The sequence below is a fragment of the Carassius auratus genome, unplaced genomic scaffold, assembly GCF_003368295.1.
Source record: "Carassius auratus strain Wakin unplaced genomic scaffold, ASM336829v1 scaf_tig00215105, whole genome shotgun sequence".
Classification (NCBI taxonomy): Eukaryota; Metazoa; Chordata; class Actinopteri; order Cypriniformes; family Cyprinidae; genus Carassius; species Carassius auratus.
Window position 1 is genome coordinate 63,618 of NW_020527938.1, and position 13,037 is coordinate 76,654.

The window sequence follows — 13,037 nt, forward strand, 5'->3', positions numbered from 1 at the left end:
TTGTCTTCTAGGAGGCACTGATCATGGCCAGTGTGGATCATCCTCATCTAGTGCGTCTTTTGGGAGTCTGCTTTAGTCCCACTATTCAGCTGGTAACTCAGCTGATGCCCCACGGCTGCCTGCTGGACTACGTACATGAACACCAGGAGAACATCGGCTCCCAGCTGCTGCTCAACTGGTGTGTGCAGATCGCAAAGGTAAGAAGCATTTCACATGTCTGTGCAACCATCTAGACAGCATCCCTGTAAATACTTTAGAATTTTGCTTCATTCTGATTCTTGATTCTGAAACCGTTATTCCATTTATCTCTGTGTCAGATTTAAAGTAGTTGTCAGGTTTAAAGTAGTTTTTACCTTTATGGACAAATATTGCAGTTCAAACATCAGTGACAGCTTTAAATTTGCGTCGATTCTTTGCCTCAACTCCATGCATTAAAATTAATTTAATGCACACCTACAGTACCTGTGGATTATCTATTACTTAGTGTATTAATTATTTTCAGTCTTTTGAAATCATACAATAGATTTTTGTGAGAAAACGTCCAAAATTGAAGTTGTTATTCACCAAAAATCTGCCCCCCCTAACTGGAGAGCTCAAATCATAAAGAGTTACTGACTTCAGACATCATTATTTCTTGTGTCACATTTCTATCTCATGTTTACAATCAAACTAAAAAATTTAATTAAATGACATTGAAATGTGGCAAAGATCTTTTGAGAGTAGTTTTCCCGTCTTCCAGTAATCGGACAAGCATAAACTTTGGCCATGTCCAGGGCAATGCTGTCATTTCAGATCGCTCAAACAGAGTGTTGTTTTAGTAGCACCACAGTATTTTCAAAGTAATATCAGCCTTTCACCGTTTGGTATGTACTGCACATCAAGCAGAAGTAGGATACAGCATTTTAACATAAACACACACACACACACACACACACACACACATACACACACGCACACACACACACACACACGCACACACACACACACATTTGTGCTTGTATTTTCCTTTATTCCCTAAGATCATGTTAATTTAAAAAAAAAATATAATGTTTGTAGTGTACAAATACATTTGTTGGTCTGCTGCGTGATATTATATTACTTTCTGCAACATTAGTCCTTATATAATTTTTTGTTTAATTTACTTTTTAAATAATTGCTGGAGAAGTCATGTAAAAGTCAACGGAGATTCTCTGAGCTGTATTTCACAGCTTTCCTGTTTAAGTTACCTCTGTTCCACTGCCGTAGAGCTGGTCATTTAATCTGTCTGTTGTAAATGGATTGGCTGAGTTCAAGAGATGTGTGCTGGTTTGTTGTAACTCAGGGCTTTGGGCTTTACCTTAATGGCACCTATTAATCAGGTTGTAGGTTGAGCAAACTGCTCGACAACCTTGCCTATTCCTGCCTTGGAATTCTGCTGGTGACTCAGACCCGCTGCTGGAGGTTTTCACGGTCACGCTGTGAAAAGTTAAAATGCTGTTGCCGGCCAAATTCTCATTGAGCTGCCAAACTGCTCCAGCACACAGTGAAATAATGACCTCGGCATGAGGATGAGATTACGCTCATTATGAGATGATGTATTTAAAGCAGGTTACGTGCTTCAGTTTTGAAATGTTAACAAGTGTGAATAGTGCAACAAACTAGCTCTTCTTGACCATGAGACATTTCAGTTGACCAATCAGAAGTGGCGTTAACCCCCTGTGCACTACAGTGATGACAATGGGCAGACCTCCAACACACAAACATCTTTTCCCAGCATGCTTCGATTTCCATCAGCAGCTCAGTACTGCGCCTACAGTTGTTCTTTTATCATGCAAGAGGGAGTTTAAATGATGCAAATGTTATAATTGATATTTTTCCACCCTCGGTATTACGGAGCTATTCATAATTTTCCAAAACATAATTTTTCTTATGCACAATAAGGCATTTTCTGTAATCTTGTTTCTTTTTGTCTGCCATTATGAGTGCTTTCTTTGAAAAGTGTTTCACCGGTTAGGAACCCCTCAGAAATTTCCCATTGTGCCAAAGGGATCTTCTTCCAAGATTCCCTGTTTTGCATACTCTGTGTGTTCTCCTGAGATGCAGGATTGGTAAACCGGTGTATATTGTGAATACCTCAGTGTAATTTCCCTGCACAGTTGGCTTTCTCTTGCTTCAGGCGTATCTCCTTTGGCCTCATTAAAGAGTTTCGGGTCCCAGAGACCTCTTATTCATTCCATCTTTCATTCATCTAATGCTTTTCTGTGGAGAATCCAAATGAGAAGCTTATCTTGGTTTCTATGACACATTTGCATACAGGTTAACCTACTGTTGATTTTTTATATTGCAGAGCAGTACCTACTTATGGCTTTCCAGACTGACTCCTATATAAAAACTCTGCTAGACGTGCTATCGACATATATTTTCCATATTTAATCACAAAAGGGACTTTTCTGTTTTTCCAAATGATAATATGATTAACCATATTAACTGTGTTCCGGTATGTTTATGTTTCAACTGGTTTTAGATATGTTTGTATCACATTTCTGCATGAATCTATGTTTAATTTCAAAGTATCAACTTCAGTTAAGATAATTTTGTGTGGGAAGTATTTGATAATATTTTTTTTTTTCTTTAGCTGAAATCTGAAATCTTTGACTTTTGAAGTTATCTTGGCAAATCTAATAACATTATACTAATTTTAGATCTCCTGTGAAATTGTAAGACACAGTCTTAGGACTGAGAAATCAGCCTCAAAAAGAAGAAGAGTCTTTTTAAAAGTCGCTATGAGCTCTTTTTGACTCATAAATAATTTAGTAATGTTGATTTTTGTACAAAAAAGTTAGAAAACTCACTTTTTTCTTTCTTTCTTTCTTAATATATACTTACTAGCACATTTATTTATTATAATTTCCTCGTTGCAGTGTTGAAACAGTGACATTAATCTAAACTTAAAAAAAGGTATCTGTACACTTTATATGTACAGTAAATACCTACTAATACCAATGATATTATGTCGGTTAGAGGGACACAGGAGCAAATACACCAGTGGATTCTGCTCAACTGAAGTATCATATACAGGTAATATGGTTTCTAACAGATTAGAGGAACTGCTAAACAAAAATTTCAATGAGCCTCTTAGAAGGACTCCACACATGAGTGTGTAAATATCCATTTGTCTGTTACAATGCAGGATTTCATCTGGAGAGTTTGGGGTTGTGTAAGCTGTTGACACCACTGGTGACACTGGGCTTAATTTGTAGATAATTGCAGTTTGTAATGGGAACGAAAAGCCAAGGCCATGTCAGCCAGAGTGTCACTGAAATTGTAGCCATTACCAGAAACGAAACATGGAAATTAATGGCATTCTGGTTTAATTTGCACCTTCATCTTTTCACGGTATTTAATCTTAGCCTCTCCTTCTATTGGGACTCAAAGAAATGTGAGAGAGGTTCTAGAACCTTTTTACAGCCCACAATTACTCTCTCTAACATTTCTCAAAACCAATAATTTCTAACCTCCTTTTGTGTACCTTTTGGTAATGAACTCAGAGAATGCAACTATTTTATTTTTATTTTTTTTTTCTCTCCATGGTTTTAGATTGAGTTAACTCTAATAACCATGAGCCGAAGCCGAACTCTAATAATCTTGAGCTGAAGTTTTGGTATTGTAATATTAATAGCCACATTTTCTCTTTCATTTTTTATTTGTTTCTACCTTCTCAAAAAATCAGGGCTACTCCGTGATATTTACTCTCCTAAATATCAAAAAGATTTATTGTTTTATTACCTGAGTGGTGACATTTCAGAAGATGCCATGAGAGGGGGCAGTGGGACGCTCTGGGAATAGAGGAGCTCACCTCTGCTCTTCAGATCTGGGCAATCCTTTCTCTTTGGTCAAAATCTGCCCAGACATAATCCTGAAAACCTTGTTTAAATGGATACTGCCTTAAGTTAGTCTCTTTTTCTATGCTCTGTCACATTCTTTTCACTTATTCAGTTTTGTGTTTTACATTGGAGAACTACATTTTTTTTTTTTGTCTTTATTTCATCGTAAGCTGCATCATTGCCAGTGAGTCTATTTCTCTCCAAATCTATTGTACTGTTAGATAAGTGCCCTATTTTGCGTCTGAAACAGTGTGTTCTTGTACAGTATAGGTGTCATTTGAGACCCATCCAGATGATGGACAGTCTCACGGCTGTGCTCTTGTCAGTCCACAGGTTTAGGGTAGAGACAAAACTCACAATGTCTCTGGAAAACAGTGTTATGCTTCAGGAGACTCCATAGGGAGATTTTCATACTTGTATTACCAGTGCACAGTTTCAGTATGTAGAGTTTATTAGTGCAGTTCCTGTATGATTCATGCATGTTTAGGGGATACAATGGCTCTAAGTGCAGTCTTTTCACTTTTGATATATACAAACATGTTTGGTTATCAAATGGATAACAAGCACTCAGTCATGCACACAGAATGATTTCAGCGATTTCAAATTAGTTTATTTCTTGTAGTTGACCACTGTACAGTATGTACCATATGGTTACGTATAACTTGTGTTTCTTAAACATGGTTTTGTTTATTGTGTATTTTATATTGTCATTAGTGTAGTAATGTATAGTATTGAGCACAGCTCACATAGAAGACACTTTCAAACCAAGCCACTGCTTCCCGTTGGCCAGTGTGATGAATCTGCAGCACCATATGGTTAATGTGGTTAATGTGACTGCAGCTTTAAAAGCATGTCATCTGTATTTTTTGCATATTTGGTAAGTTTTGGTCTGATGTAGTTTGATGCCAAAAGTACTTTGTCTCATATAGCTGATATAGCTAGCATGAGTGCATACCATTACATTTCCTCTGTGAATTGTAAATAGATTGGCATTGATTTATATTATCAGAAAGATTAGCAGTTATTTATTAGTTTAAAGCATGTAGCATTAGCACAGAAATAAGCTAGTCTTTTAAAGGGATATTTCACCCCAACATGAAGATTACCCCATGATTTACTCACTCTCAAGCCATCCTAGGTGTATAACTTTCTTCTTTCAGGCAAATACTATCAGAATTATATATATATATATATATATATATAACTGTCAAACGCTCATTCACGAGAGAGTGGCGTTTCAGCAGTTAATGTAGGATTAAGGTGTAGCATAAGCCCTGGTGAGAAGTAATGAAGGTAGAAGGGCAGAGGAGGAAAAAAACAAAACACCGGTTACGAATTAGAAGTACAAATTTCGATAAAGGATTTCGATATAAGCAAGAGGAGACTGATTTACCTTTGCTGTAAAAAAAAAAAAACGTTGTTCTAATAAAACTAGCATATTCTCACCGGAGCCTTTGCTGTGCCTATTTCCTCTGTCATCTGCTTGAGTACCACTCTCTCTAAGGACCCCTCTGTCAAGCTCCTGAAGTTTGCAGATGACACCACACTCATCGGCCTCATTCAGGACGGTGACGAGTCTGCTTACAGACAGGAGGTTAAAGAGCTGGCTGTCTGGTGCAGTCTCAACAACCTGGAGCTTAACACCCTCAAAACAGTGGAGATGATCGTGGACTTCAGGAGAAACCCCCCTGCACTCCCCCCACTCACCATCATGAACAGCCCTGTGACTGCAGTGGAGTCATTCAGGTTCCTGGGAACCACCATCTCTCAGGACCTGAAGTGGGACATTCACATTGACTCCATCGTAAAAAAGGCCCAGCAGAGGTTGTACTTTCTCCGCCAGCTGAGGAAGTTAAACCTGCCACAGGAGCTGCAGAAACAGTTCTACTCCACCATCATTGAATCCATCCTCTGCACTTCAGTAACTGTCTGGTTCAGCTCAGCTTCTAAATCTGACCTCAGAAGACTACAGAGAGTAGTCCGGACTGCTGAGCGAATCATCGGTTCAACTCTCCCATCTATTCAAGAACTGTACTTATCCAGAGTGAGAAAAAGGGCTGTCAAAATCACTTTGGACCCCTCACATCCAGCACACTCCCTCTTTGAACTGTTGCCATCTGGTCGACGCTACAGAGCACTGAGCACTAGAACAACCAGACACAGGACCAGTTTCTTCCCTCAGGCAATCCATCTTATGAACAGCTGACAATAATGGCGAACACACTACACTTTATATTTATATACACACACACTTTATTTATCTAACACACATACTTAGTATACACTTAAATCTTGCACACAATATATATGTACATACATAACTTCACTTTGTAATATACCTGCCTACAATTGTCATTTGTATATTGTCATTCACTGTCTACATATTTGTATTTTTTATTCTTTTATTATGTGTTTTATGTTCTGTCGCTGTCATTCTGTTGTACTGCGGAGCTTCTGTCACGAAAACAAATTCCTCGTATGTGTAAACATACCTGGCAATAAAGCTCATTCTGATTCTGATTCTGATTCTGATTCTCATGAATGCTTGTACAACACACTTACACAAACGTATTGCTTCACTTCAGAAGGCCTTTATTACCCGAGTCGAGTATTTATTAAGGTGGATGGGTGCACTTTTTTGGGTTTCAAAATCTGAATCCCCTTTCACTGCCATTTTAAGCTTAGAAGAGGCAGGAATATATATATATATATATATTTAATAATGACTGATTCACTTTGAATTTGTAAGAGTTCTAAGTCTGTAAATATCTAAGTTCATAAAATAAACATCTAATTATTTGGAGCAATATTGGAGCAATTTTTGTTCTTCCCATTTTGGAGTTTCATTATTTTCCCTAAATAGAGAGATGCTGCCTTCAAGACATTTCAGAATGATTGCATTTTTGAGATGAGCACACACAAATGCAACAGAATCTACTGTAAAGGTATTTTTGAATGAAGTCTTTTTGAATCTGAGGATTTTCTTTAAAAATGGTGGATGGCAATTCCTTTTGATCAATTCATTTTGTATACTGTATGTCTTCTGTGTGTTCTTGTAGAATAGTAATATAGTTGACAGTCCATATTACCCATAATTTTTGGGTCTATATCACATGTTGCTATGTGTCCTTGTGTTATGTTTTATGCCAGTCCTCTCTTTCACTTTCCGTTCCCATTGTGATGCTGAGTATAGCCTCTCTCTCGTTCCAGCCCACTTCCTCTTTCCACCTTCGTCAGCATTATTGTCTGCAGAATTAAGCATGCTTTCACCATAGCGCCTGTGTGTTTTTTTCACTCTCTAATTAGTTCCAAATAATCAAGTGAGTCTAATTTTGTTATTTGTCTATTCAGAGGTGAGAATATGTTGTAATAGGGCACAGAGGGACCCTCTTCCCTTCCGTTCCACAGAAATTTTAACCTTTATTAATGCACACATAAAAGCTGCTGCATAAAAGAGTGAGATGAGGAGTCGCTCTATGAATGCCCCCGAATGCACCTCACGCCAGCACTAAGTCTCGCTCCCTGGATTGGCATGCAGATGGCTTGTTATGCTAAATGCAGGCGGCGTCTTGATTAGGTTACTCGTACTTTCATCTGGTTGCTCTCAAACAGTGGACACAAAGGACTGCTCTTTGCTGCCTGTTTTATATATGCGGTCTCTTTCTCTCTGTTTTCAAGTGAAGTTAAAGCTCTGAATATACAAAAAAGCTTAAGCCTCCTAAAAGCAATGGATGCTCCTAAAAATGCACTACAACATCCAAGGATGCTTATTATAAATGGAGAAATCTCTTCATTAGCATTTCCATTCAAATAACCAGAGGTGGGTAGAGTACCCAAAAACTTTACTCAAGTAAAAGTAAAAGTAATTCTAGAAATATTTACTCAAGTAAAAGTAAAAGTACTAGTCTTGAATAGTTACTTGAGTAAGAGTAAAAGAGTATCGGATAAAAAATCTACTCAAGTAGTTAGTTACTAGTTACTTTGGGTCATATATACGGAGCCTTTTTTTATATAGATATATAGACAAAAAATGTAAGTAATGTATGTGTGTGTGTATAAATGTATATATTTCATCAGCCTTTAATCCAATTTATGTAATTTATTATAAAACCCTGTCTGTTTATTTAAGTAACAAATATAGGTATCATGGCATAACATATTTTTAATACGACTGACTTTATTTTAAATGTGAATTTAACATTGAAAGTTAATGTGATATAAATATTGCTACTAATCTTTCATTGTTCAGAAAGAGAGCAAATAACATTTACATTAAACATAATTTTCACTGACAGTCTAGATTTCATTCACTCTCAGAAACTACCATTAAAATCACTGAAACTGTTAACACTGTGAAATCAATCTCTTAAATATAGCTGCAAGCAGCGATGGCGGGCTCAAGCCGTCAGTGCAACGCCACCCCGGTGGCATCGGGAAAACTTTGCCCAGCCGGCATAAGCATTTACAGTAACCCTCTGGCAATCAAATTTTAAGGGATATGGCAGTTAAAGGGTTAATCCGACCCGTCTAGACTTTGAAATCACATACACAGAACAATATATATAACTTTAGTAACACTTTATTTTAATATATATAAAAAATTTATAAGTTGTGCATCGTAGCTGACACCTAAATGAACACATTACAATTGGTTTATGACTGCAAGTCTTTCTCCTCAAATGCTATTGAGCTTCAAATTTGCTTTTGAGCCCATGTGAAAAAGTAGCATAATTTACATATGACTTACAGTTTGTTTTAATAAATATCAAACATTCAATTTAATGGTGCATTATAGCTGTCACCTAGATGAACAATTACAGTTGTTTTTATGACCGTAAGTCATTCTCTTCAAATGCTACTGATGTTAGAAAAGTGTATAACAATATCACATGTAACTTTAGAGACGGTCCCTAAATTTGAGACTATCGAATGTCCAATGTCAAGCCAACTTTATGCCTGTTTTTGTTTTGTTTTTTACTTTATTTTTCTTTTCTCTGTGCCGGATTGCTGATGTCTTTTACCCGGGCATAGATGTCCATCCATCAATTACGAACATTCATCCGCAAATGTCCGAGCGGTCGCGAGCGCGGATGGGAGAATGGCGCATGTTTTATTTTTTTTGAGCTACTGGGATGGTGCCCCCTCTGGGAGTTGGTGCCCTACGAAGACTGCGTATTCTGCATATAGGGAGCGGCGGTACTATCTGGAAGATATATTCCTCAAACCGTCGTACAAGAGGAGGTGATGCTAGTACTTCAAGCATCTCTCAAAACCTGAACAAAAAATCTGTTCATGAAGTCTATATATAAAGTCTTAATATAGTATTCCACAATATGTTGTGCTATTCTAATATTATTGTGGTTTTTTATTGACATTGTTATTTGCTGTTATTTTTTGTTTTAATATTGTTACTGTTGTTACTTGTTGTACGGTGACCTTGAGTGGTTTGAAAGGCGCCTTAAATAAAATGCATTATTATTATTATTATTATTATTATTATTAGCTCTACACTTGATAAAAAAATTAAATATAAACTTATGCAATTGTATATATATGTATATATAGTGTACAGTTTTCTTTTATTGCATCTTGAAATAAATGTTTCTGAGTTCTGTGTTTGTTTATTTTTTTTATTTTTATTCTTTTATTTTTTTTAGGAAGATTACAGCCTTTAATCTCCTCAAAATAAATGTGCATATAAACCATGAACAATTTAATTATAGCTGTATTTATAAAATGCTTACTAATGACTATTAATTTTGGGAGAAGGCTATATAAAGCAGCAACAGTTGATGTTGAGGCCTAAAATATTTCTTAAGCTGTAATGATGAAAAAACAACAACAACACAAAATTGCTTTTTTTTCTGCTGGTGATTAAAGAGATGATTAAGTCTCCCTCCCCCCCTCTCTCTCTCTCTCTCTCTCTCTCTGACACCAAGCCCATCCCCTCTCCCACACATTCACACAAACTCAGCACACACACTTAACACACACACACTTAACACACAAACACACACACACACACACACACATTACCCACAGTGACAGAGGGACAGAGTGACATCAGATGTATGATAGTTTTTTAATTTTATATCATCCATATAGTGTTGTATAGTCATGACACTATGCATATTTCCTCAGCATGACTTCTATGTGTACATTTTGTTGAAGTGTTTAGAAGCTGCACTTAAAAAAATAAAAGACATTTACTGGTTCCTTTTTTACTGTTATTTCAAAAAATCACCATGACAAAACCATTCAAGCTATCCAAAATTCATTCACCTGTTCTGTAAGATAAATTCTATAAACAGTGGTAAAATAGGATGTGGTGCTGATCCTTCAAGAGTCACTCCAAACTTATCTGTCCATAAAGCCTATAAAGAATTATTCTTAATACACAGTATTTCACAATACTTCAGCATATTATTCTAATTAAGTGAGGGTCATTTTATCAGTAAAATACATATTATTTTTCTTTGAAAGATTTCTATAAATGATTTAAATCATACTTGTCTCTACAATAATTATTTAAAAGTAATCATATAGCGCCATCTGGTGGCCATTATTGGTACTAAGAATTGCAAGCTTGATTTATATGTTATGATAGTTTTAATTTTAAGCTGGCTCTTGAAAATGATAAAGCTATGAAACTTACTGTGCTTCTTTCAAATGATGACTTCTACGTATATAAAAAATTATGAAGAGTTGGAATAAAGAATGTTAAAAATAGTAAAATAACTATTGTATTTTTTTATGTTACTTTAATAAATCGGTATGGCCACACCATTTAAGGTATCCTAAACCCATTCGCAATTTAACATCTTCAGTATATTGGCATCATGTTGAAAAAGTTTGGTGTGAACTACTTGTGTCTTCTTGGAGGAGTATGATTCATTTACAGGCTGATTTGATCATAAATCCACAATAAAATTTCTGAGTTCTGTATCAATCTGTGTTGTTGTTTGTTTATTTTCATTTTTTTATTTTTCATAGGAAGATAACTGACCCTTTACTCTCCTTTTTAATAAATGTGCTTATAAACCAAGATCAAGCTATTTATAGCTGTATTTATAAGCTGCTTATTAATGACTATTTAAGTTGGGACAAGACTTTATAAAGCATGAACTGACTATTTACTAATGAGTGCAGTTATTATAAAGTGTTACCAATGCATTCACTAATGTTAACAAATTAGACATTATTTTACAGTGTTATAAAATCCTTTAATGACTTATAAGCATTTGTGAAAGTTCTGCTTGCATTACAGCTTAGTCTTCATCTGTGAGCTGAACAGTTTTACTGTTACATCCATGAGATTATGTAAATTAAGATAAATGTCATGTCACAGGATGGAATAGGTCGGTATCAAATGAGATTGAAATTATTATTTGCAGCACAAATAAGTATTTTTAGAATTTTGTTTTTAATTCCTGAAACTGTCAGAAAAGGATAAGGCCTAAGAGATTTCTTAAGCTGTAATGAAAACAGCAATGTTAGCAAAAGCAACAAAAAATAACAATTTAAAATACATTTTTTTTCTGGTGATTAAAGAGATGATTAAGTCTCTTTCTCTCTCTCATTGTGTCTGCCACTCAGCTCATGCCCATCCCCCACTCACAGACACACACACTCTCAGTCAGCACACATACATTCCTCAAACAGAGGGACAGAGTGAGTTGAGATGTCTGACAGTTTTTTAATTTTCTTTTAATCATACAGTGTTGTAAAGTCATGAAACTATGCATATGTCCTCAGAATGATTTGATCTCTGTATGATTTTTTTTTTAAGTGTTTGGAAGCTGCAATTTAAAAATACAAGACAATTAATGATTCCCTTTTTACTGTCATTTAAAAAAATCACCACGACAAAACTGTTCAAGCTAACCAAAATCCGCTCACAATTTAAGTTCCTCAATGTTTTTTCCACATGTAGACAAAGTTTGGTGAGTATAGTGAACATTTCCTGTGAGGAGTATGCATTAAATCAGAGCTCAATTTAAATATTCAAATCAAAATAGCCGACTTCCTGTTGGTCGTAGCTGATGACTGTGAATTAGAAAGTTGTCCGTCTTGAGAAGAACAATTTATGTACCAAGTTTGGTGTCTGTAGCTAAAACTAACCCCCCCACTTTTGACAAAAGGTGGCGCTATAGAGTGCCTCCTTCACGCCCTTTTAAAAGCTTTTGCCATTGTCTAGCTATCACTAATACTGATATGTGTTTTGAGTTTCATGTAAATCTGAGCTTGCTGTCTGCCTCAAACTCACCATAACAGAACATTCAAGTTTGACACGTTGCCATGGCAACACTATATCAGATATCAATATCCCCACAACAGATTTACATCGGCCGTGTTTTGTCATTATTCTGATGAAGTTTTAAGTAAATAGAGTAAAAATAAGATGCTGAATTCAAAGCATTTGGAAAATGACACACTTCCTGCTGCCAGTTGGTGGCGCTATAATGTTGACTCTTAATAGTCACATATATACGATCAGTATCATACAACGAACAAACCAATGAAGTTTGATCAAATTCAGGAAATGTATGTGGATGTTATTAGACATTTCCTGTTTCTCATTTCTCGCCAAAATTTCAAAGCCTCGCCACGAGCAAACCGTTCGAGATATCAAAAATCCCCTGGCAATTTTTCATCCCCAATGTCTTGAGATCATGTTCACCGAGTTTCGTGGCGAACGGGTTGAAAACCTCAGAGGAGTATTTCAAATTCCAGAGCATGCTTTTTTTAAACAGCCCTGAATAGCTGACTTCCTGTTGGGCGGAGCCTATGACATAGAGCGCGAAAGTTGTTCAGCTCAATGAGATCTATAAGTGTAGTGAGTTTCATATAAATACATGCAAGCGTGTGTGAGCTATGGTTCAAGATTTCTGACGGTGTTCCAGGGGGCGCTGTAGAGCCCCTGTGCCACGCCCGGGTCCCAGTCTCTGTGGCGTCCTGATGGCCGCAGATTCCAATGAGTGTGCCAATTTTCAAGAGTTTTTGAGCATGTTAAGGCCCCCAAAAATGCCCGGAAGGTTTAAAAAAAAATAAAAAAAATAATAATAATAATAATAAGAATAATCCTTAGGGGAACAATAGGGCTCTTCGCCCCTTCGGGCTTGAGCCCTAATTATAGATTCGTACACACATCTGACGAGAGAATTCGGCAGAAAG

General features: G+C 36.3%; 1 protein-coding gene across 1 annotated transcript in view; it reads left to right on the forward strand.

Moving 5' to 3' along the window:
* LOC113093589 (receptor tyrosine-protein kinase erbB-4) overlaps window positions 1-13,037 on the forward strand; it is an 84,736-nt gene that overhangs the window by 58,760 nt on the left and 12,939 nt on the right. Inside the window, exon 22 of the mRNA XM_026259281.1 lies at window positions 12-197. Within this exon, the coding sequence (XP_026115066.1) occupies window positions 12-197 (186 nt within the window). The remainder of the gene's footprint in view (window positions 1-11; window positions 198-13,037) is intronic.